At 36.5% G+C, this 22,098-nt stretch overlaps 3 protein-coding genes and 1 non-coding gene across 5 annotated transcripts; 3 read left to right on the forward strand and 1 right to left on the reverse strand.

Moving 5' to 3' along the window:
* Positions 1 to 3,617: 3,617 nt before the first annotated feature.
* Positions 3,618 to 6,713, forward strand: LOC114763196 (serine/arginine-rich SC35-like splicing factor SCL33). 2 transcript variants are annotated; one of them, XM_028952811.1, is made up of 6 exons: positions 3,618 to 3,696; positions 4,416 to 4,583; positions 5,075 to 5,152; positions 5,814 to 5,978; positions 6,129 to 6,239; positions 6,340 to 6,713. In XM_028952811.1, exons 2-6 carry the CDS (start codon positions 4,435 to 4,437, stop codon positions 6,452 to 6,454), a joined length of 618 nt encoding a protein of 205 aa, XP_028808644.1. In that variant the 5' UTR covers positions 3,618 to 3,696; positions 4,416 to 4,434; the 3' UTR covers positions 6,455 to 6,713. The 2 variants fall into 2 exon arrangements, with proteins under 2 accessions (XP_028808644.1, XP_028808642.1); XM_028952809.1 differs by lacking the exon at positions 3,618 to 3,696 and adding an exon at positions 4,298 to 4,318.
* Positions 6,714 to 9,454: 2,741 nt separating this feature from the next.
* Positions 9,455 to 12,165, forward strand: LOC114763201 (uncharacterized). The gene is made up of 3 exons (XM_028952815.1): positions 9,455 to 9,676; positions 10,163 to 10,498; positions 11,465 to 12,165. The coding sequence occupies exons 1-3, from the start codon at positions 9,455 to 9,457 to the stop codon at positions 11,990 to 11,992; spliced, it is 1,086 nt and encodes a 361-aa protein (XP_028808648.1). The 3' UTR covers positions 11,993 to 12,165.
* Positions 12,166 to 12,579: 414 nt separating this feature from the next.
* On the reverse strand, positions 12,580 to 12,651 carry TRNAG-UCC (transfer RNA glycine (anticodon UCC)). The gene has a single exon. It is a non-coding gene; the product is annotated as a tRNA-Gly (tRNA).
* A 4,720-nt stretch (positions 12,652 to 17,371) lies between these two features.
* On the forward strand, positions 17,372 to 21,913 carry LOC114763197 (lipid phosphate phosphatase delta). Its single transcript, XM_028952812.1, has 8 exons — positions 17,372 to 17,777; positions 17,900 to 17,995; positions 18,106 to 18,180; positions 18,281 to 18,411; positions 19,055 to 19,158; positions 19,252 to 19,380; positions 19,694 to 19,809; positions 21,307 to 21,913. The coding sequence occupies exons 1-8, from the start codon at positions 17,616 to 17,618 to the stop codon at positions 21,709 to 21,711; spliced, it is 1,218 nt and encodes a 405-aa protein (XP_028808645.1). The 5' UTR covers positions 17,372 to 17,615; the 3' UTR covers positions 21,712 to 21,913.
* Positions 21,914 to 22,098: the final 185 nt, after the last annotated feature.

Genomic DNA, 22,098 nt, shown 5'->3' on the forward strand with positions numbered 1-22,098 from the left:
CAGGTACTTGGGAAAATTAAAATCATATGTTAGGAATAAGGCATGGCCTGAGGGGTCAATAGCAGAAGGTTATTCCGGAGATGAGGTCCTAACTTTCTGTTCGAGGTACTTTGATGACATGGAGACATCTTTTAACCGCCCGCGTCGCGTAGATGATTCTCCTCCCGGTCCTTCCACGTCAACTTTATTTCCTCCTGTTGGGAAACCAGTTGGAGGATATGAATTCTTCAGACTCACTCCTACAGAGAAACTCCAGGCACACAGACACGTTTTGATAAATTGCAGCCAAGTTGAACCCTTCATGCAGTAAGTATATATATCATATAAGCTCACTAGCTTTTACACTTTATATTTGTTTCTTATTGACTCTTCTAACAAATTACACTTTACTATAGTGAGTTTAGGAGTTATCTCAGGCGTCAGCTACGGGGCCGTGCGCGTTCTGCTGACATTGATAAAAGAGTCCACAAAGAGTTTCCCAGTTGGTTTACACGTCGAATACGTAATGACAACAGCCCATACACAGATGAATTCAGAGCTCTTTCTCTCGGTCCGTTAGACCATGCACGGAGGTTTACCGCGTACAATGTCAACGGCTTCAAGTTCTGTACGGTTGCACGTGATCAGGGATTGCTCACACAAAACTCTGGAGTTTGCGGGACATTCGGAACGAGATGTTATGCTAGCAGTAGTGATGGCGATATGCGCTTTGGAGGCGTCACTTACTATGGAAAGCTAATTGACATTATTGAGTTGACTTACCAGCTTTTCACCGTGACACTGTTCAAATGCTCCTGGGCAAATACGACAACTTCACGGGGACTCGCTACTGACCATTTGGGCATCACCTCAGTCAATTTCTCAAGACTTATTCATACGGGGGCATCTGAAGATGATGAGCCATATATCCTTGCTTCTGAGGCACACCAAATTTACTATGTCGAGGACGAGAAACATAAAGACTGGAATATGGTCGTTCACCTCAAGCCACGGGATCTTTACGATATGGGTGATGGTGACATTATTTACGACAGTGAACCCTTCCAACCCTCGAATTTTGAAGACTTCTTTCCTCAAGGAGATGATAATTTGCCACTTATCAGGTACACGTCTTTTCTTAAATTATTTAAATAATTAACTACTAATTACTAATTTTTTCCAAATACAACATAAATTTAACAAATTTTTTTAAAATATGTCCTTTCAGGCCGGATGATGATGGAGAGTAGCAGCATCCAAAATAAATTATTTAACAAATTTTTCGTCCATAAATACATATGTATAAATTAAAATTCGTAAAATTTTTTTAAAAATAAAAAAATTTCATTTGTAGCGGTTATTAACCGCTACAAATTTTTCCACGAAATTGTAATTTGTAGCGGTTATTAACCGCTACAAATTACAATTTCGTGAAAATTGTAATTTGTAGCGGTTAATAACCGCTACAAATTACAATATCGTGAAAAAATTTGTAGCGGTTATGAACCGCTACAAAATACATACCTGTAAATTAAAATTCGTTCAGATTTTAAAAATAAAAAATACTAACTTTCTAGCGGTTAATAACCGCTACATATGTAACCGCTACTAATTACTAGCGCTTTTATATACGCTAGAAAATGAATAACAGCTACAAAATGTTATAAAACGCTACAAAAACACCGCTACAAATGTGTCGCTGATCTCTATAAATATCATATCTTCTCTACATTCATTTACTCCATCTCTTTTCCTTCCTCTCCTATTCTTCTTCATAATTCTCTCTTTTTTTCTTACTATCTCATATTGTGATTTTTTTCTCTTTACTCTATGGTAAGTGAATTTTATTTTATAATTCATTGTATCTTTTATTTGTTTTTATTTAAAATTTACTAACATATTTATTTCTTCTTTCCTTTCAGATTTTTCTTCTCCACATTTGTCATGCCCTCCTCAACTGATTCAAATACTCATCAACTTAATACTATAGGTTCAATATTCCAAAATATATCATCTTCAATTCAACTATCTTATTAAATATTCAATTAAATTATCTTGTTAGATTAAATTCACTTCTTTTAACACATTCATAATTTAATTACATATTTTTTATTACAAAATTTGAATATATAAAATGTAACATATAACTAATTATACAAATTAACAAAAATTCTTCAAAATAATTTATTTAATGGTTTTTAAAATTATAATATGAAAAACCATAAATTTTTTTTTCTGGCACGGTAAACATTTCTAGCGGTTCAGAACCGCTAGAAATATTTCGTCAAATTTAAATTTCGCGCCAAAATTTCTAGCGGTTAAGAACCGCTAGAAATTTTGGCGCGAAATTTAAATTTGACGAAATATTAAGAACCGCTAGAAAATTTTCCCGCCATTCTAAAAATTCAATTGGTGTGAAAATTTAATTTCCCAAATATTTCTAGCGGTTCTATAACCGCTAGTAATTTTCGCGCGCTACTGAAATTATTTAATTCCCGTTTAGCAGGTTTCTAGCGGTTACAAAACCGCTAGAAATTTTTTCCGGGCAAACGTTTCTAGCGGTTTTATAACCGCTAGAAAAGTTTCCCCGGAAAAAATTTCTAGCGGTTTTGTAACCGCTAGTAATGTGTCTCCTTCAGATAATTTCTAGCGGTTCGTAACCGCTAGAAATGTTCTATCGTTTTGACCATGATGTGTAGCGGTTGAGATAACCGCTAGAAATTTTTTCTAACACCTGTTTTTCTAGCGGTTTCGTTAACCGCTACAAATGTTATTTGTAGCGGTTAAAACCGCTAGAAATGTAACACCATAACCGCTAGAATTAACATATTTTTTTGTAGTGTGGAAAGTATTCTTTTATATTTATAAGAAGATAAAATGATGACAAAGGAGTATAAAAGTGATATTTTGAGAAGTAGCCTGTGCGTCTGAGATTAACAATGAATATATACAACTATTTTGCATACAGGAACAACAATCCATTTTATTTTTTATTTTTATCATAATTTAAAGAAGTATAAATTTTTAACAAGTATATTGAAATTAACGAAACGATATGTTATAATCAATAAAAATACTATTTAAACTGGATATAATTTTTTGTGTTGGATGTAGGTATGGTGATTAATTTTTTGAGATTCATAAATTAGAAAATAATAAATTTAATTTAAATATTAAAATAAAATAATAAAAAATTTTAAATAAAAGATAAGGGCATATTTGTCACTTTATAATTAGCTCTCATTTCCCTCTCATTCTGAACCAAACAAGAAACATCCTCTCCCATTTCTTTCCTTTCAACCAAACAAAATTATAACCCCCATTTCCTCTCATCCCCCCTCCCTCCAATTAACCTCCCCTCTCCTTCTTTTTATTGAACCAAACAAAGCCTGAATGATGACTACGAGGGATTGTTCTTGGAATTCTAAAAGATCCAGGAGAGCGTTTCCGAGGCCCAAAAGATTTTCCCGTACTCTTAATGACGCAGAGGCCCAATCTGGTGGGCTATATGAGGCCCAATCTTGTTAATATGGACCCCGAGGCCACTGCCACCTAAGCAAAGCCAATCCAAGAAGAAGTTTCTCGAATGCGAGTAAGGTAGCGTTTGATTTAAAACTCTTGGATGAACCAGAGGGCTCTCAGGATTATAGAAAAGAAGCCAAAGCTTTCATCTGCGCCGTATTAGAGGCCTGTCTTGCCGATTGTTCTCCAGTCAGGGTAGGTCCTTGTTTCCGTCTTCTTATATTTTGTTGAGCCTTTGTTATTCGGATCATCTCTTGGTTAGGGGGGCCAATCTATCTCCTTTCTTTCATGTTAAGCGTCTCTTTCTGATTTCTGGCGTGATTAAGGCTTAGAATCGTGTATGTTTTTTATCACGCACGTGTCTTCCCCCCCCCCCCCCCAACCCCCACTATTCTAGTTGATTTCGAGGCGTGGGGTTTGATCACGAAGACATCACTGACTTATCGCTTAATATGTAATGATTCGAACCTCGTGCGTTATGTCATGCTATTTTCTTCAGAACTTTGCCCAAACGATTTCTTTCTTGGAGTGAAGAAAAGTGTACTCAATCCTTCTTTGCACGGGCTTTAATAGCTGATTTTTTCCTTAAATTTCTTCTTAACTACCTCTGTATATATGATGCTAACAAGTAAGAATAGAGCTCCTTGGGAATCTTCATTTGACAACATGCATGCGAGACTTGAAAGATAAACCCACAGTTTATGTTTCGAAGAGAATCGGACGTGGTCTCCGTAAAAATTCTTATTGTAGGGTCTGCTGATCTTGTTATGAGAACTGGAAGGCGTTCAACAGTTTTGACTATTTTTTATCATGCACGGTTGAGTTTCCTCAGCTTGCTTCTAATGACAATTATTTGTGCTAAAAACGTGTCTTATTAAGTTGTTTCTTCTTCTTCTTCTTTTTAAATATGACAGGCGTGTGTTAAACTGCAAAATGAGGGGCAGAAGCTACAGTTACAGTCCCTCACCTCCAAGGGGTTATAGCAGAAGACGCCGCAGTCCTAGTCCCCGTGGTCGTTATGGGGGCCGTGGTAGGGACTTGCCAACTAGTCTTCTGGTTAGGAACCTTCACAGAGATTGCAGGTACTAATGAATTTCGGCTTAGCCATCGGCCTGCCACTTATTTATTTGTAAATGATAGTACTCCTCCGGTCTTTAATATAAGACCCATTTAACTAATTTGATTAGATTAAGAGAGTTAGGTAAGTTAGTTAATTATAAGAAAATTGACACATTTTTCTTAAAACACCATAATCATCTTTCTTAATACCCCTCTCTCTTACTTAATTATGGTTGAGGGAGTATCTATAGGGGTAAGAGAAATGTGTCTTATATTTAAGACCAAAACCAACTCAAGAATTGGGTCCTATATTAAGGACCGGAGGAGTATTATCTTTAAATATACCTCGGAGAATTGATGGAAGGGAAGTATTTATGAAATTTGTAAGTAATATATTTTATGTAAACGTGCTTTGGGGACTTCACGGAAGCAAGGTACTAATGGAGAGTTACCGTTGCCTCTTGTATGATTTCAGTGGGCTGATTAAAATTATTATTTGGTTCTTGGTTTACAGGGCAGAAGATCTACGAGGACCTTTTGGCCACTTTGGTCCTCTCAAGGATGTTTACCTACCTCGCGATTATTATACTGGGTAAGCATATTTTTCTATTGCCTGAAGGATGGCTCACTATGTTCTGAAAGTTTTACAGGCAAAAAGAAGAAAAGATAAAAGGAACTTTGAATACTGTTTCTTACTTTAACAATGGTATTTTATCCTGGGTTAAGATGTCTTGATTGTAGAATTTGTGAAATAAATAATGGTGGCTTCCCTCCCTTGTTTAGTTTTGCCACTTCTTTCCTAATATAATCACCACAATCATTTCATGGAAATTTGGTTGTTTTATTGAAAGAGTTGAAGACAAGAATGAAGTAATAAGAGAGTACTGTGTTGAAGACAACAAAGAAGTAATAAAGGTATTGTGTTGAAGACACCCAATCAGGTAATAAGAGTCCTGTTCAAGGTCATGTTAGTGTACATGAAGATTCGGAGAAGGTTGAGTTTGAGTACATTGTGAAGAAAGTTCAAGTCTTGAAGAGTTTCATCTCAATTTATACTTTGGCATCTACAAGGTTAGCACTCGTGTGATGTTTACTCATGAATTCTAGGAGTGTTGAGATATGATTGTATAATACTTTGAAGTCAGGGTTGTAGTTTCTGCAATCAACTCAGCAGTTGTGTGCTGGTCTGTTCACATTTTATCATGTGTATGTGTGTTTTTTTTTCCCTTAGATGCCGGAATATCATGTTACAGGGAGCCACGTGGATTTGGATTTGTCCAATATGTGGATCCAGCTGATGCTGCGGATGCTAAATATCACATGGACGGTCAAATTCTACTTGGTCGTGAGTTGACTGTGGTGTTTGCTGAGGAAAACAGAAAGAAGCCGGCTGAAATGAGAGCCAGAGAGCGATATAGGTAAGATACGCTACCCTTTTACAAATTGCAAGGAGGTATCTGAAATGTGTTTCTGACAACAGTTTTGTTATCATTTCTTTTCGTTGGTGGTAAGTTTTTGTTGTCATTTTATTTGTTTTTGTAACACTTACATGCTCATCCTGTCTCCAGGAGCCGATCATACAGGAGGTCTCCGCCTCGTTATTCTTACTCACCGCGCTATGCTCGAACCTATTCCGGCAGCCCATATACACCTTCTCCAAGACGAAGTCGTTATTCCGGGTATGCATTTGGATTTTGTTTAGATGGTATTTTATTTGCCTTGGAGTATAAGGTTTGCATAGTTTGCTTACTTGGAAGAGCCCCCTTTTCTATGATTTAGGTCAATATCACCAAGGGACCGGAGGTATAGGGAGCGATCATACTCCAGATCACCTTACAGGGAACGATCATATTCAAGAAGCCCTAGTCGAAGCAGGAGTCCAAGTTATTACTAGTCCGATCATGAATTATATGGAGCTTTCTAAGGCTATTCCTTGTTACTGATTTCGACAGCTTCATGTGGAGATCACCGATTACGAATTCAGAGTGGACAACGATTTAGTTTCTATTTCATGTACCTTGTGTGTTTGGGCCTGAGTTTGACAATATATTAAGTTGGTGGCAAGGACCTATCTGCTTGGTTTTTCCCTCCCCGAATTCCCTTCGTCGGATTTATGATGTGAATATCACTGCCCTCGGGGCTTCTCGGCTGTTTTCTCATCCATTGAACCTTGGCCGTTTCTTTTGGCTAAAGAATTTGATGACTTGGCTCGTAATGAAAAGGAAATAATTTATGCTAGGAGCATGCTTGGTGATATCCATTTTAAGAATCAATTAAGCAACCCTTGGCGGGTAATCTGGAATTAAATCGAAGCTTGTCTTTTCCTCTTTAGCTGCGGAAAGTAATTGTTTTCCGGCATGGGTAATCCGTATTTGCGTGCATCTTTTCTTCCCTATTGCGGTGAGGTATTTCATTTTTATTTGTTTAATATATGTTGATGCAGGCTGGGGGTGATGCTACCTGCTGAAGAATGAATAAGCACAAAAGGGGAAGATAGTAGGGCTTGCTCATGGAGGGCACCCTGAGGATTAAATAATATCAAGCTTGCTCAAGTAGAACATCCAAAAGGATTTAGGGGGTGTTTGGCAATCTCGAAAAGTGTTTCTTAAAAGTATTTTTTCGCAAAATAAAAAAAATTTCTCGACATATTTACTTTGTAGATTATAAAAGTATTTTTAAAATTATAGTTTGGTTTTTATTAAAACACTCTCTTTAATATTATTTGGACGGAAGACAATAGAAGTCACGCCACGTAATCATAATGTCCAATTTTTGCCAAAGACAAAAATGAAAGAACCATGGCAATGGAGTAACAGTTGAAGACGTTGATATGGTGGCTTGAAGTCTGCGAATCAAATCCGAAGCAACAAACGAGAAGTTCCGGGGTTCGTACCGAGCGACCCGAAAAAGCATCATTGCAAAGGAGGGAGGATGTGGACGCGTCACCCGCATTGTATTGCCTCCCTTAAAAGCTCCTCCTCCGTATTCGAAGGTTCCCCACGTCTGATACGCAGTCCCTCCCAATGGATCGCCTTTCCCACGCGCCTACCCCCTCCATTTCGTCCGACGTGCTTCCGTTTTTAACCATCACGTTGAGAGTGATAATTGCTTCTTCTTTTCTTTTTCTTTTTTGTTTTCATCTGAACAACTGGTAGAGCAGTGGGCAGCTATGTTCTTATTAACAATAACTTTTATTAATGAGAATGAAATAAATCAATTAGCCATCTGAGGCATTTGTGATTTGTGATGAAATTAGAATAGAGAGAGTGAGAATGGAATTAGGCCTTTGTTAAAACTCAAAAGTACATTTGGTGGGTGAAAGGTCAATTAAATTTTTTGTATTTTTTCTACTTCTGAGTTTGTAATATTAAAAGAAACCAAAATATCGTAGCGAAGATAAACATGTAAAAACATTTTCGAAGACTCAAAACCACCTTCCCGAGCACGTCCATAAACCTCCAGCCGCCACAGTCACATGCTTAGAGCACCCTACAGGCCTTCTTCTTCTTCGCCTGCAGTCGTCAGCATAACAGAACCATGGAAGCCCTGCGACGTGCACACTTGAACACCGTAGCTGCCGTCACCATTGAAGGCCAGTATTTAGGAGCATAACCAAATTTCTTGGGAATCCTGAGTCCAAAGAATGGCACAGACCATATTTCTATTTTCACTTTCCAATCTCCTTTTCCTTGTTCAAGCTTCGGCATAGCAAACGGGGCATTTTGTTGTTTTCAGCAAATATATATATCGATATTTTATTTTATTTTTTTAACCAGCACTGCAACACTGAGTTTAGATCTCGCGCGTGTGAAAGAGATAGTAATTTCGTGATCTCCACCCATTCTAGCTTTCCCACTGATTTTCACTTTTCATGGGGTTTACTTTTAAGAAAATGTGGGCAACACGTGACATGGAAGAAGTTGTTGCGATGCATGTGCCTGGAAAATTTTTCCAATATGATTAATGATAATAAAATCAGACAACTATTTGGCCCTAATAAAATTACTGACAAATGAATCCTTGGTCCCAAGTTCTGTTTACACATGTACCCGCAAGTTAGCTACATAAAATCAAAGAGCTGGACATGGAAACAACTGCTGAAAATTTTTTGCCGAAAACAATAGAAATCACCCAACATTTTCAATGCCACAACACAATGATACCCTCATAATTAGATGCATCTTTTCATATATTGTGTGGAATTAAAAAAATACACAGGCCTTCCAACAACAACAAAAAAAACAGGTCATAAGTTGTGAATTGTGCAACTTATTATAAGCTTTAATGTGGATTATTATTAGAAGTAATAACAGTGCAATATTTTTGTTTTTGATGAGCATAATAATAATGCATTGGAAAAGGCACATTGCTTGTGTCTTTCTTCACTTTAATTTTTGTTTATTTAGCACAATTGAAAAAGCATCTCCGCCTTTTGCGTAATCCGTCATGAGATATATTGTATTCAATTGTTAAATGTATGTATAATATCCACGACATATTATAATATTTTTAATTAAATATATATATAGAGCAACTTCTTTTTTAAATTCTTTGCAGGATAATGAAAAGAAAAATCTAGCTTAATTAAAAAAAAAAACTCTATCAAAATGAGTATTCAACTCCTATCTGCTAACAGCCTAACATCATAAGTTGGTCGTTGCATTAAATTCTGTAGTTAATCCGCATAGATTTCAGCAATTATCTTACATTCAAGGGGACCTCTGCTCCTTTTTCATCGTGAGCCTCACGCACCTTTCCTGCGCGTGACCAAATCGCAACAGAATAGTTCTGCCTGGTTCCTTTTAATAGTGTGTTCCCACTCTACCGCCTGCCTCCATTGCAACTGCTCCCTCTTTCCTTCTCTCTCCAGATTTTCAAGTGGCAGAGAGCCGAGATGGGTCGACTTGCTCCTTTGTCAGAGGAACCTATTAATGAAGACGACGATGGAATCACTGGCGGCTCAAGGAAAGGCCTTCAGGCATGGCGAAACTGGAGCTGGATCAAGACCCCTTTCTCTCTCGCCTTCAATAAGAAGTCTGACCTCAAAATTCTTCTAAGTGTTCTGGGTTGCCCTCTCTTCCCTGTTCCTCTCCTCCTCAAAGAACCCCACAATGAGGCAAGCCCCTTAACTCCACTTATTTATTTTATCCTACACTTTCTCTTTCAAGCAGAAACTTTTGGGGTGTAATGCTGTTTGGACTGCAGAATTTGCCCACAACTCGGAATAAATTATTGATTGGTGTTTTGTAAGGGCATTGATCGTTTTAGATGCATTACTTTGTTTAGAAAACGTGGTTGAAGCTCTAATTTTACTGTGTTTTATTTGATGTAGTTACTGGATTAAGATAGCAAAAAGTGCTGGACTGTTGTTGGTTTTCTCTTGACCACTTTATTATATCTGGAACTTTAAAGTATGGCACGGCACACTAATGACTGATGCGTCTGATTTGCTTTAACGATTGTGTTATTAATTAAATCTCTTGATATAAAAATTGAGCTTTTGATCATTCTTCCTTTCTACTAAGACAAAGGCAAAGGAGGAAAAAGGGAAAAGGGAGTGAAATTCGATCCTTTTAACTAATTCTTCTAAACTGTGAAACAGGTGTCATCTTCAGCGCAGTATATTATACAACACTTCGCGGCGGCGACGGGGTGCCGGAAGTTAGAAGGGAGAGTGAAAAACATCTTTACGACAGGGAAGGTGACAATGGGTGTGGTGGATGAGCCTGGATCCGGCGGCGGAGGGGCCGCCGGAGTTTCGGAAAGAGGGTGCTTCGTTATGTGGCAAATGCTTCCCGATAAATGGCAGATAGAGCTCGTCCTGGGTGGCCACAAGGTGGTCGCTGGTAGTGACGGCGCCGTGGCTTGGCGCCACACCCCATGGCTCGGCGCGCACGCCGCTAAAGGTGGCGTACGACCACTTCGTCGTGCTCTTCAGGCAAGTTCGTCAATCATGCCTTGTTTGAAAATTTCCTGACCAACCGGATGTTGCTGGTTTTACTGTTATTTTTAATATATACAAATTTTTTCATTTGATAGAGCAGGGTTGGGTGAACATTTAAATGTTACGTAATTTAGCTTGCAATCCCAACGATTTTCTCGAAAAACGCTGGTGGCGTATTTATGCTTTGCTTTAATAATTTGGGATCTAATATGGGTTCTTATGTAGTGCCAGACAGCTATATATGTAATTATTAATATTTAATGACCTTAACTATGCGGTATCGCACCAGCTTATTGTCAGAAAATAGTGGTGTTATACACCTAAACCTTAGCTTTATGAAACAATTCAGTCTTTAGAAGTTTATATTAAAAGAGAAACCTAGCCCTTGTAAATTGTTAATGGAGCTGGGAATTTAACATTATTATAATAAATGGTCAGTCAAGTCTTGGACAAAAACATGTACATGATGTGACTCCTCCTGAAAATTCTTTAACTGTTTTTCAATACTCATAAATGCGGGTCGATGGTTGTTCTTGTCAATTTTCTTTAATGCCAAGCTTGGATAAACACATATGCCACCGGCCCATGTAATGGGTCTTTGTTTCCCCTTTTAAATTCCCTTTATTTGTTCAATCTACCCACATTCCTCTGTTTCCCTTTTCTTTATTATTTTAGACTTTCCTTCAATATGATCTTCTTGCCTTGTTTTTTTTTTTTTTTTTGCCACTTCCTCAAACAACTGACAAAGTCACATAAATGATACTCTGAAAGTTCTCCTACATTTGAGGAAAAATGTTTGTTCTGGCCCTTTAGGATCCCTCTGAAACTATGAAAGAACAGTGCAGTAAGTTCATCAGTATCTAAAATGGCACCTTAGCTGTTTCAAACAGACAAGAGCAATGTCAGTTACTGTTTTTTTGCCATCCATCCTGAAAACGACAACATTATTGTGCGTTGTAGGGACTGGACCCTCTGGCAGTGTCTGCTGTATTCTCTGCTGCGCAGTACATGGGAGAAAAGAAGATCTCAGGCGTAGATTGCTTCGTGTTGAAGCTCTCAGCTGATCAGAAGGACCTCATCGATCGCAGTGATAACACAGCAGAGATGATCAAGCACGTTATATTTGGTTACTTCAGCCAAAGAAGTGGACTTCTAGTGGTATTAGAGGACTCTTACCTGACCAGGATTCAATCACCTGGGGCACACCCCACGTATTGGGAGACAACAATGTCTACAAAAATTGAGGATTATAGGTTGGTGGACGGCGTGATGATTGCTCACTCAGGGAAATCAACGGTGATCATTACGCGGTTTGGGGATAATCTGAAGGCAGGCCCTGCCATCACAAGGTTGGAAGAGACATGGAACATCGATGATGTGGCATTCAACGTGGCGGGACTATCCATTGACTGTTTCATACCTCCTAAGGAACTTCAGAGAGATTATCCTCAAGAGAATCTGGATTGGAGATCACCCTTGCACAGATGATGGAAGCTGCTTGATTGTGCATGCGTGGTGCTAACTTTGAAAAAAAATGGGTGTCTGCTAATTGTTACTACTATTTAGTATATAATGCTCTGTAATTGTGTTACTGATTCTGGACATTGTTGACGTCAGCTATTGATATATATCGAGATATCTGATTTTGTATACTACTTAAATGTAGATAAGCTGTTGTGCTCTCAGTTGGCTGGGAATTAGGCTCTACGAAAGCGGAAACAGAGAGCTCTATGCCTCCTTTTGCTAGCTGCTTATACTAATTGCATTATAAGTGGGGCCTTTTCTTCTCGAAAGTCGTTACTTCCGTTATTCTGAGCTCAATATTTTTTTCCCACTTTTTGCGCAGGATAATTGAAGAATTGATACCATCCTTTCTCGTTATCCGGCAAAAAAGAGAGAAAATAAAACCCATTTAAGATTCTACCTGGACAGCAATATGTTGAGGTGGAAAGCCATTAAAAATATCTTGGACGAAAGTGGGTTACAAAGTACAGTGGAAATGTGAAGTGGAAACCATTTTCTTCCTCTTCAAAGAGAATGCAAAATGCCAAAAATGAAAAGTATGCTCCTTTAACTGCGTTTGCCGGGAGTCGAACCCGGGTCTATTGCTTGGAAGGCAATTATCCTAACCGTTGGACTACAAACGCAACGCGCTTTCTAGGGTTCCGCATTAAATTTATATTAATTAAAAATTAGGGAGAATAGGGCTACCCCGCCACAGACCTCGCCAACACGGCAAGAGTAATTCATGGAGAATCATCCCCCACGTCCTTTTAAGAGCTGTGGGTAGAGCCGGGAAAACGGGTCAAGCCCGTCGGGCCGGCCTTTTAGGCCCTGAAATTATGAGGGTCGGCTTGATATTTTTCTCTTAAAATGAAACATAAGCCCTGGAGGGCCGAGGGCTTAAAACGGCCGGCCCTGGAGGGCCACGGGCCGGCCCTTTTAAGTCCTTTTATATTTTTTTATTTTTTAAATTTTTTTATATAATATTAATGTTATTAATTTTTTACATTGTTAATAATATTTCAAATATTTAGTTATTATTATCATTTTAAAAGTAAATTTAGTTTTAGATAATAATTTATCCAATTAAATTTTTAAAAAATGGGTTAATTTGGACTTTAATAATGATTTGATTTATATTATATGCGTTGATATTTTTAAACTATATATATATTTGATAATAGAATATTTTTATACTTATATAACTTGTGATTCTATAATTTGAATTAGAAATTCATGAGTTTCAACAGCAATGTTTCTCACATTAAAGTAAAATAATAGTTAGATTGCAAAATTTAAAAATAAAATTCTTATAAAGAAGAAAAACTTGATATTTTTGTTACGAAAGAAAAGTATACTTATGAAAAAAGTAATTAATTATAGTGATGATGAAGTTTCAAAAGATTAATAATAGTGTTTATTTATTGCACAATTGCATTATAGATAAAACTTTTAGATGTTGTTATCTTGTTAATGAATGTTTTAGATGTTCTTAGATGTTGATGAATATTTATATATGATGATATTTTATATGTGACTTAATTTTATTCATATTTATGTCTTTTATTAATAATTTCATTGATTTATTTTTATAAAAAATATGATAAATATAAAAAATAGTATTTTTTCTTAAACGGGCTAAAAGCCCGCGGGCCGGCCCTGGCCCTGTAGCTTAAGGGCCGGGCCTAACAAATTGAAATATTTTTAAAATTCCAGCCCTGGAGGGCTGGCCCTTTTAAGCCCGCCAGCCCTGAAGGGCCGGCCCTGATTCCCGGCTCTAGCTGTGGGTAGAGTCGGGAAAACGGGCCGAGCCCGTCGGGCCGGCCCTTTTAGGCCCTGAAATTATGAGGGCCGGGCTTGATATTTTTTTCTTAAAATGAGAAATAAGTCCTGGAGGGCCGAGGGCTTAAAACGGCCGATCCTGGAGGGCCGTGGGCCGGCCCTTTTAAGCCCTTTTAAGCCCTTTTTTAATTTTTTTAATTTTTTAATTTTTTTTATATAATATTAATGTTATTAATTTTTTTCATTGTTAATAATATTTCAAATATTTAGTTATTATTATCATTTTAAAATTAAATTTAGTTTTAGACAATAATTTATCCAATTAAATTTTTAAAAAATGAGTTAATTTGGACTTTAATAATGATTTGATTTATATTATATGGGTTAATATTTTTAAACTATATATATATATTTGATAATAGAATATTTTTATACTTATATAACTTGTGATTCTATAATTTGAATTAGAAATTCATGAGTTTCAACAACAATGTTTCTTACATTAAAGTAAAATAATAGTTACATTGTAAAATTTAAAAATAAAATTCTTATAAAGAAGAAAAACTTGATATTTTTGTTACGAAAGAAAAGCATACTTATGAAGAAAAATAATTAATTATAGTGATGATAAAGTTTCAAAAGATTAATGATAGTGTTTATTTATTGCACAATTGCATTATAGATAAAACTTTTAGATGTTGTTATCTTGTTAATGAATGTTTTAAATGTTCTTAGATGTTGATGAATATTTATATATGATAATATTTTATATTTGTGACTTAATTTTATTCATATTTATGTCTTTTATTAATAATTTCATTGGTTTATTTTTATATTTTTATAAAAAAATATGATAAATATAAAAAATAGTATTTTTTCTTAAACGGGCCAAAAGCCCGCGGGCTGGCCCTGGCCCTGTAGTTTAAGGGCCGGGCCTAGCAAATTGGGGTATTTTTAAAATTTCAGCCCTGAAGGGCCGGTCCTTTTAAGCCCGCCAACCCTAAAGGGCCGGCCCTGATTCCCGGCTCTAGCTGTGGGGAACACCTACTTTTTTAATTTTGTATATTGTAAAATTATGGTTTGGTTTTTATCTAAATAATTTTTAAATTAAATTGGTTGAGAAAAAAAATCACAGTCAAATAGTTCTATTGCAAATCATGAACATGCCTTGTAAAATTAGATCTTTATTAATATTAACAATAAGTAAACCATATTTTCAAATGTACGAACTCCATTGTTCTAGCCTTATTCTAGCCAAAAACAAAAAATCATGCATGTTTTTTTTTTCTCCCCCAAAGTGAAAACATCTCTACATAATGTCACGAATACATGATCAAAAGATGAGGGCTTTCAAAGCTGCATCATTTGGAATCCGAAGCACCGCCCTGAGGCTGCCCGGCAACGGCCACGGGCAGCACGTGTCGAAGGGCGCCAAATGGATCGGGTCGTCCCCAGTTACTAGATCACTCCGCTCCATAAAACAAAGCGTCTCACGTTTAGCCCCAAACAAAAAAATAATAAAACTAAAACAAAGTGTCTTACGATCCCTTCCCAGTTTGGTCGCATTAATTTGGGGTTTAGCCAATCTGATGTAAGAAGCAATGAAATGAAGTCTTTTGAATTCTTCATCATTTGGAGGATCAAATCTGATGTGAGCAGCACTGTGAGATTTTTTTAATAAATTTATGCCATGTTTGGTGACAGTAAAAAAAAAAAAGAAGCGATATATTTTATTATCATTATATAATTTATATTATTGCCTTGTGACTCGTAGCTTGCTCGTGCAAGTCATTTTATGATGTTACGTCAGCAACGATATTATATTAAATTTTAATAAATTATTTTACTAGTCTCTTTAAATCACTTCCCATAGCGTGTGGGTGTGGTTTTTTTGTTAGTCACAAGGGTCAAGGGGTGCTCTCTTCATAAATTAATAATGGCATGAACCTACCCTCTTTAATGTTTTTGATGGTGTTCAATATAAATATCTCATCTTCTGCCCCAACAAGAAAAAACTCCACAAAAAAACCAGTACAAATAGAATGATGTTCATTTCTAACCAAATAATAATAATTTCATGGGTAACACTACAGCAAATGCACCTTAAGTATTTTTATTTGAAAAACAAAATTTTAAGAAGTTAACTTTATCTAAAGGAATATTTAAAAAAATCCGGAGTAAAATTTTAAATGGAAAACAAATTTTCTTCATTTTGGTTAAGGCAGCAGTAAGAGGGTGATACACATGAATTAGCCTTGTAAACCTTACGTGGATGGATTTAGGAATTCACTCACACATGCACACACTATTGAAGACTCGTCCAAGATGCAAAGGTGGGACCTGTAAATCGAGCTCACCAGCGCGAACAAATTAGCCATGTGGTTTTACTTGTACAATTAACCAGACTAGAAGAGTTAAGTATTTAAGTGGCAAGCTATTTTAAAAAAATAAGTCGCAATTTTATAAGACTTGTTATTAGAACTTTTTTTTTAAAAAAAATATTTCGTGTGGGTACAAATGATTAACCTGAACCGTTGCTTTCTTTCCTTTTTTTGAGGGGTGGTGGGGGAACTATCCTGTAAGTGACAATTTGGAACCAGAAGATAATTTAATTTCAGTGAGAAGCTAAAAGTTATTAAGGGGGTGTTTGGATAAAACCAAACTATGATTTGGAGAATAGCTTCTAGAAAGAATAGATTTTGTGAAGAAGTGATTATGAGAAATGAGAGTGTTTGGATAGTTATTATCAGAAGTATTTTTTATATATACAAATTACTAAAAAAAAGCACAAGTCAATATGATAAAATAATCTGACGGAATAAAATTATTAATAATATATTTTTTATCAACATAATTAATAATACATAAGATAATATAATTAATAAATAATTAATACGTATATATATTTATAAAATATGAGATTAAATATGTTTATAAAAAAATAATTGAGGGATGTTAAAGTTATATTATTATTGAGATCTACTCTAACAGATACAATCATACTTTCCAATTTAAGTTAAAAGTAGAATGAATTCACTTCTTCTGAAACCATGGTTTTAAGCTCCAAACCATGGTTTTAATCTAAAACCATGGTTTGTCAATTTCTTCTCTTATTTGGCAAGTTTAGAACTAAAATCATGATTTAAGTTTCAAAACCATGAGGTTGGCCAAACAGGCCCTAAGTAATTTTCTGACACTGATTATTTCATATTTTGAAAATTCATACTCATCTTTAAATTTTTTAAAAAGTAAAATATTTATTACCACTTGATACCAATATTTTCCTCAAAAAATTAAAAATCATTAAGTAATTTGATATTAATATTTCAAAATTTCAACTGATATTCTGAAATTTAACAATAACACGATTAAATTCACATCTTAATTTGGTACGGTCATTTTCCTTCGTCGTTTCTACCTTCTAGAACATGCTTTCGCAAAACTGAAAACAGAAGCGGACAGGAGGCAGGAAATTTCCCACCCTTTGCCCCGAGAACCGCTACGCGTTCAAAGTTGGTGTCCTGGGCTGGCAATGCTCTCGGCCAGCCGAAACCAAAGAATCCGAGGTCCGAGGTCCGAGGTCCAAGGTCCAAACAATTACAAAAATCAATCATGGTTCAAACCAAGCCGCACTAAGAACGATTAAAAAAACGAAAACTAGCACTGAATAATCCGCAGTGTTCTTTTATGATTTTATTCTTCCAAAATTTCCCGGAGTTCTGCCAGGCTGCCAGCAGTTCTAAATTTGCCAATTGTTTTCTGCTACTCTCGTTGTTTTCTGAGGTCTCTCTTTCCCCAAAGTCGACGAAGAGAGAGAGGAAGAATAATGGTGGGGGCGACGATGTGGCAGGGCACAACTCTGGCTGGAATAGTGTTGTGGATCGTCTCGTCTTCATACTTCGATGTCACTCGGAAGCTTAGATCTTTTCTGCAACCTTGGGTGACTCACCACGTTGAGGTTGGAACTCCTGTAGTCCTCCGGATCCAGGTAACGAGCAATTTATGATTTAAAACGAAACAAAAATAGAAAAATACAGATTTTTGCTCTTTCGATTGTTTTATGACTTTTATGGGTCAATTTTGTGGCTGCTGTTTGGTGGGTTTCTGCAGAGTTACAGGTCTGGATTTCTGGATGCTCTTTTCTCCGGCTTATCTTGTGTTGTTTCAGTGCCCTTTTACACTGCTTTTCTTCCTCTATTATTCTGGGTATGTGATTCTTCCCTCTGTACATGAGTTTGTTAAATTCACGAATTATTGAGAATTTTTCTATATGTTATAGTCTTGTTGAAAAGTTCACTTTTTTTGCATCTATATAGAGTGGGCATGCCAAATTGGCGAGGCAGATGACCTTGTTGATGGCGTTCTGTGACTATATAGGTAATTGCATAAAGGTAAGTACTTAAATTGGACTTATCTTTTCATGTGCTCCTGAAAATCGCATTTGCTATTAACATGTAAGATGATGTACCTGAGCTGTTTGTCGTTCAATAGGATGTGGTATCTGCTCCAAGACCTACTTCTCCTCCTGTTCTGAGAGTGACAGCTACAAAAGATGAAGAAGAGAATTCATTGGAATATGGATTGCCTTCTTCTCACACTCTTAACACAGTCTGTCTATCCGGGTATTTACAATTCTTTCAACTTCTCTTTAATTACTAAGTTATCCTACTTGGGCAAGGGCAAATTTGGCGATATTGGTGACCAAAAGGGAATAAGATATTATGAGGTGTGTCTTAAGGAGCAGCGCTGTGTAATTGTATAAGGTTGTTAGCGTTGTCACAAGAGGCTGTTGATGTATTAGGCATGTATTCAAAGAGTCTGAATGCGTAGCAGATTGCATACCTTACCAGTCAAGTCACATAGACCAAACTTTTCTAACAAAGAGTTGGCAAATGGTCACAGACAGACAGATGCCTGCGCGCACACGCAAGTACATTGACACAGTAAATGTTAATACTTTATTTCCCTGCTTCTGTGGCTCCTCATTTTGTTTTCAAAGAAAGGCTAATCTTTTGGCAATCTTTTGTTCAGATTGACTGAAGAGAAAAAAACATGATAACACTAAAGAATTGATTATGTATTTCTCACAGAATATTTTAGCTGTTCTATCATCAGTTCAAGTACTTAATGCCTGTGAACATATTGTTAATTTGAAGGCGTGTATATTTTGGACAAGGTTCAGGTTATCCTATGAGCAAATTAGAACCTTGCTTTTTATTCCTCACTTTTGTCATTAATTGATGTTTCTCTTTGTAATGGATCCAGTTACCTTCTGCACTATGTCCTGACCCAAGCTCAAATTCAAGGCGCCTATATCAATATTCTTGGAGTTGCTCTTGCCTGCTTGCTTGTGGCTCTTATTGGTTTGGGTAAGTTTTTGTTACGTGAGATTATTAGAAATCTTTCTTATTGTTACCTTGTTACACGTCAATACTGTGATCTGTTTTTGTTCACCTTTGTAGGAAGAATATATCTTGGCATGCACAGTTTGGTTGATGTCCTTGGCGGTCTTCTCATAGGACTCGGGATCCTTGTATTTTGGTTTGCAGTTGATGAATGCGTAGACAGTTTTGTGGTCTCAGGACAAAATGGTATCTCTACTTCTAATTAATATATTCATCATAAAGTTTTTTTAAAAAAAAAAAATTGTAGAGTATTAACAGCACATACTGGAAGTCAGCTTTTAGAAATTGCAACACAATTGTAATGATCAGAACAGAAAAACTAGTTACGAGTAGAATGTTCATAAACTTGTGACGATTGTGAGGCTCCTCTTTTTTCATTAAACATTTTCTTTTACAGGATGCAAAACATTTGATATTCTGCATAGAATTTCTTTTGATGTGGGGTAAGCGCAGCAAGCTTTCATATCATGTGCCTCATAATAGTCTGTATCTGTTGCAGTTGCATCTTTTTGGGCTGCCCTGAGCTTCCTCTTGCTCTTTGCTTATCCAACTCCTGAACTTCATACTCCAAGTTTTGAGTATCACACAGCTTTCAATGGTGTTGCATTGGGAATTGTAAGAAGTTTTAACCTTTAAAATCATCTAAAGATTTTTTTTTTTCCATTTCTCTTTTGCCAAAACGTGGATAAGTAAAGATTATATTATAATTTTATCTTCGCTCTTTATGAGGTCTTTATATGAGTGAATCTTGAGGAGATTCTTCATCTTTTGATCAACTGTTCTGTTTTATCAAGTTGCGAAAAATCATTCTTTTTCTATACACAATACCAAAATGGCTATATCAACTTGCTTGCTTAGAACAATGACTTGCACAATCTACTTCTGTGTGTTGGGTCTCTGGAAATGAATTTAACTTTGTCATGTCCCGGAATTATTTCTGACTAGTCATACGTGGTGGCGTCATTGATTTAGACGGGAATGCTGGTTAGACAGCTTCCAACTGACGATATAGCAATCATTGGCATAAGGCAGTACTGAATGATATTAAGCGCTGCATGCGATTCATTGCTCAATAGCTTAAGGATCAAGATCAAATATTCAAATGTACTGGTAATTTAGTATTGCAGTTCTCACCAAGATTTTGGCATTCCTCCATTCCATGATTAAAAACACTCTCTATTAGAGCTCTTCTCCATTTCAGTTCTTTGAATCAGTGTCTTTTCTATTATTATCCATTTTTATTACTCAAATAGGACTCTTTAGGCATCACTTAGAACTGCAGTAAAGATTGATGGGTGCTTACATGGAAGATTTACTAGTATTCAAGCTCAGAGTTGGAGTGTGCTGTTTATTTCCAAAGAGTCCTTATTCTGAGGTAGATGGGGAGATGTATGGGTTTTGACTTTGAAGTATTCTGAGTGCTTTATAACTTGTTGTGGGTTAATCTATATATAGAGATCGGAACCTTCCATTTGAAAATTGGGAAAGGCATCATGCCAATACTTGTTATATCTGTTATCTGAGGTTGGGTTGAATGGTAAAAAGGGAAAATGAAAAACTAGCTGAGGTCAAAGGCCTTTGAAAATGGAAATTCAATGGTTTTGCAAACTATAATTGAAAGTCTAACGCCAACATTCTAGGACCAGATTGAGATTAGCAAAATTGGTGATCCAACTGCTTGTAAGCAATGGAAATTTAAGAATGAAAGGTTGGGACGCATGACGCATCCAATGGATGTTTTAATCACTTCTCCACTTTGTAATTTTTGCCAAATGTCGATGATTTCTTTTCCTTCGAACAAATGGATGATTGTCTGGAAGATATGGCAGTAGAGTTACTTAGCGATAACAACCAAAGTGTCATGATTACCCACCTGATGGCATTGTTTTCAAAATTGATGTAGATTAGTTGTTTACCATCATCAGGCGTGGTATTTGTCTGAAATCTGCTTTTCAAGCAGGATTTTCCGCATTCACTATGCTGAGTATGCAGTCCAGTTGTTAATTTAGAACACAATTTAACATCCTTAATTCCTTATCAAGAACAAGAATGCCGCAGGTTTTGTTTTATTTCTGCATGTACTATAATTAATGAAGTGGTCGTGTTCTCCAGGTCGCCGGAATACAACAAACATACCATCAGTTTCACCACGACTCCATTCCTCGTCTGTTCTCTCCAGAAATCACACTACCTATATTTGTGGGGAGACTGCTTTTGGGAATTCCCACAATTCTGATTGTGAAATTCTGTAGCAAGACGCTTGCAAAATGGACTCTACCTGTGGTATCAAATACTTTGGGCATCCCAATAAAATCTACAAGCTATATACCCTCCTTGAAAGGATCATTCAATGGAAGAAAGGATGATAAGCTCAAACATGGAGGTCATTTGCACAGGCTTCTTTCCCAGCACGGGGCATTTGATGTAGATACAGGAATTAGATTTCTTCAGTATGCAGGTCTTGCGTGGTCTGTGGTTGATCTTGTCCCTTCACTTTTTCAATATTTGAGCTTGTGATGTTGATGTTTGGTTAGCATGTACCATTATCAGGTTTGTAAACCTACATGTAAATGAAATTTTTGTATAGCGACTGCTCATCCAATTTTGATCACGTTAATAATGAAGCTTTTGTGGCAACCCAGACAGATTCAGCTGTATCTATCTTCCTTTAGGTCCCCAAGACATTGTCATCGAAGTTTCAGATTTTTTCCATTTAGCATTTGCAGTCTCATTTAATTTTTCTTCTGTCTGCATCTTTTGATGTCATTAAAGACATAACCGATTCAACTATTGGAGAGAGGGAATTATTAAGCCGACTATGCTCACCCAAAAAGAATAAAAAGGGACCATAAAATAAACACTAAAGCTTGCGCGCTTATTACCCCCAATCCATTAAAAAACGAA

Source organism: Neltuma alba, unplaced genomic scaffold (assembly GCF_004799145.2).
Source record: "Neltuma alba isolate B1F8T4 unplaced genomic scaffold, ASM479914v2 tig00011266_pilon, whole genome shotgun sequence".
NCBI lineage: Eukaryota > Viridiplantae > Streptophyta > Magnoliopsida > Fabales > Fabaceae > Neltuma > Neltuma alba.

What these genes read in the sequence shown, in the direction of transcription:
- LOC114763196 (XM_028952811.1), top strand. Translation starts at nt 4,435, where the DNA reads ATGAGGGGCAGAAGCTACAGTTACAGTCCCTCACCTCCAAGGGGTTAT. An exon ending in AACCTTCACAGAGATTGCAG is followed by an intron (nt 4,584 to 5,074) that starts GTACTAATGAAT and finishes CTTGGTTTACAG; the next exon opens with GGCAGAAGATCTACGAGGAC. An exon ending in AGAGCCAGAGAGCGATATAG is followed by an intron (nt 5,979 to 6,128) that starts GTAAGATACGCT and finishes TCCTGTCTCCAG; the next exon opens with GAGCCGATCATACAGGAGGT.
- LOC114763201 (XM_028952815.1), top strand. Translation starts at nt 9,455, where the DNA reads ATGGGTCGACTTGCTCCTTTGTCAGAGGAACCTATTAATGAAGACGAC. An exon ending in TCAAAGAACCCCACAATGAG is followed by an intron (nt 9,677 to 10,162) that starts GCAAGCCCCTTA and finishes ACTGTGAAACAG; the next exon opens with GTGTCATCTTCAGCGCAGTA. An exon ending in CACTTCGTCGTGCTCTTCAG is followed by an intron (nt 10,499 to 11,464) that starts GCAAGTTCGTCA and finishes TGTGCGTTGTAG; the next exon opens with GGACTGGACCCTCTGGCAGT.
- LOC114763197 (XM_028952812.1), top strand. Translation starts at nt 17,616, where the DNA reads ATGGTGGGGGCGACGATGTGGCAGGGCACAACTCTGGCTGGAATAGTG. An exon ending in TTCTTCCTCTATTATTCTGG is followed by an intron (nt 17,996 to 18,105) that starts GTATGTGATTCT and finishes GCATCTATATAG; the next exon opens with AGTGGGCATGCCAAATTGGC. An exon ending in TGTGGCTCTTATTGGTTTGG is followed by an intron (nt 19,159 to 19,251) that starts GTAAGTTTTTGT and finishes TCACCTTTGTAG; the next exon opens with GAAGAATATATCTTGGCATG.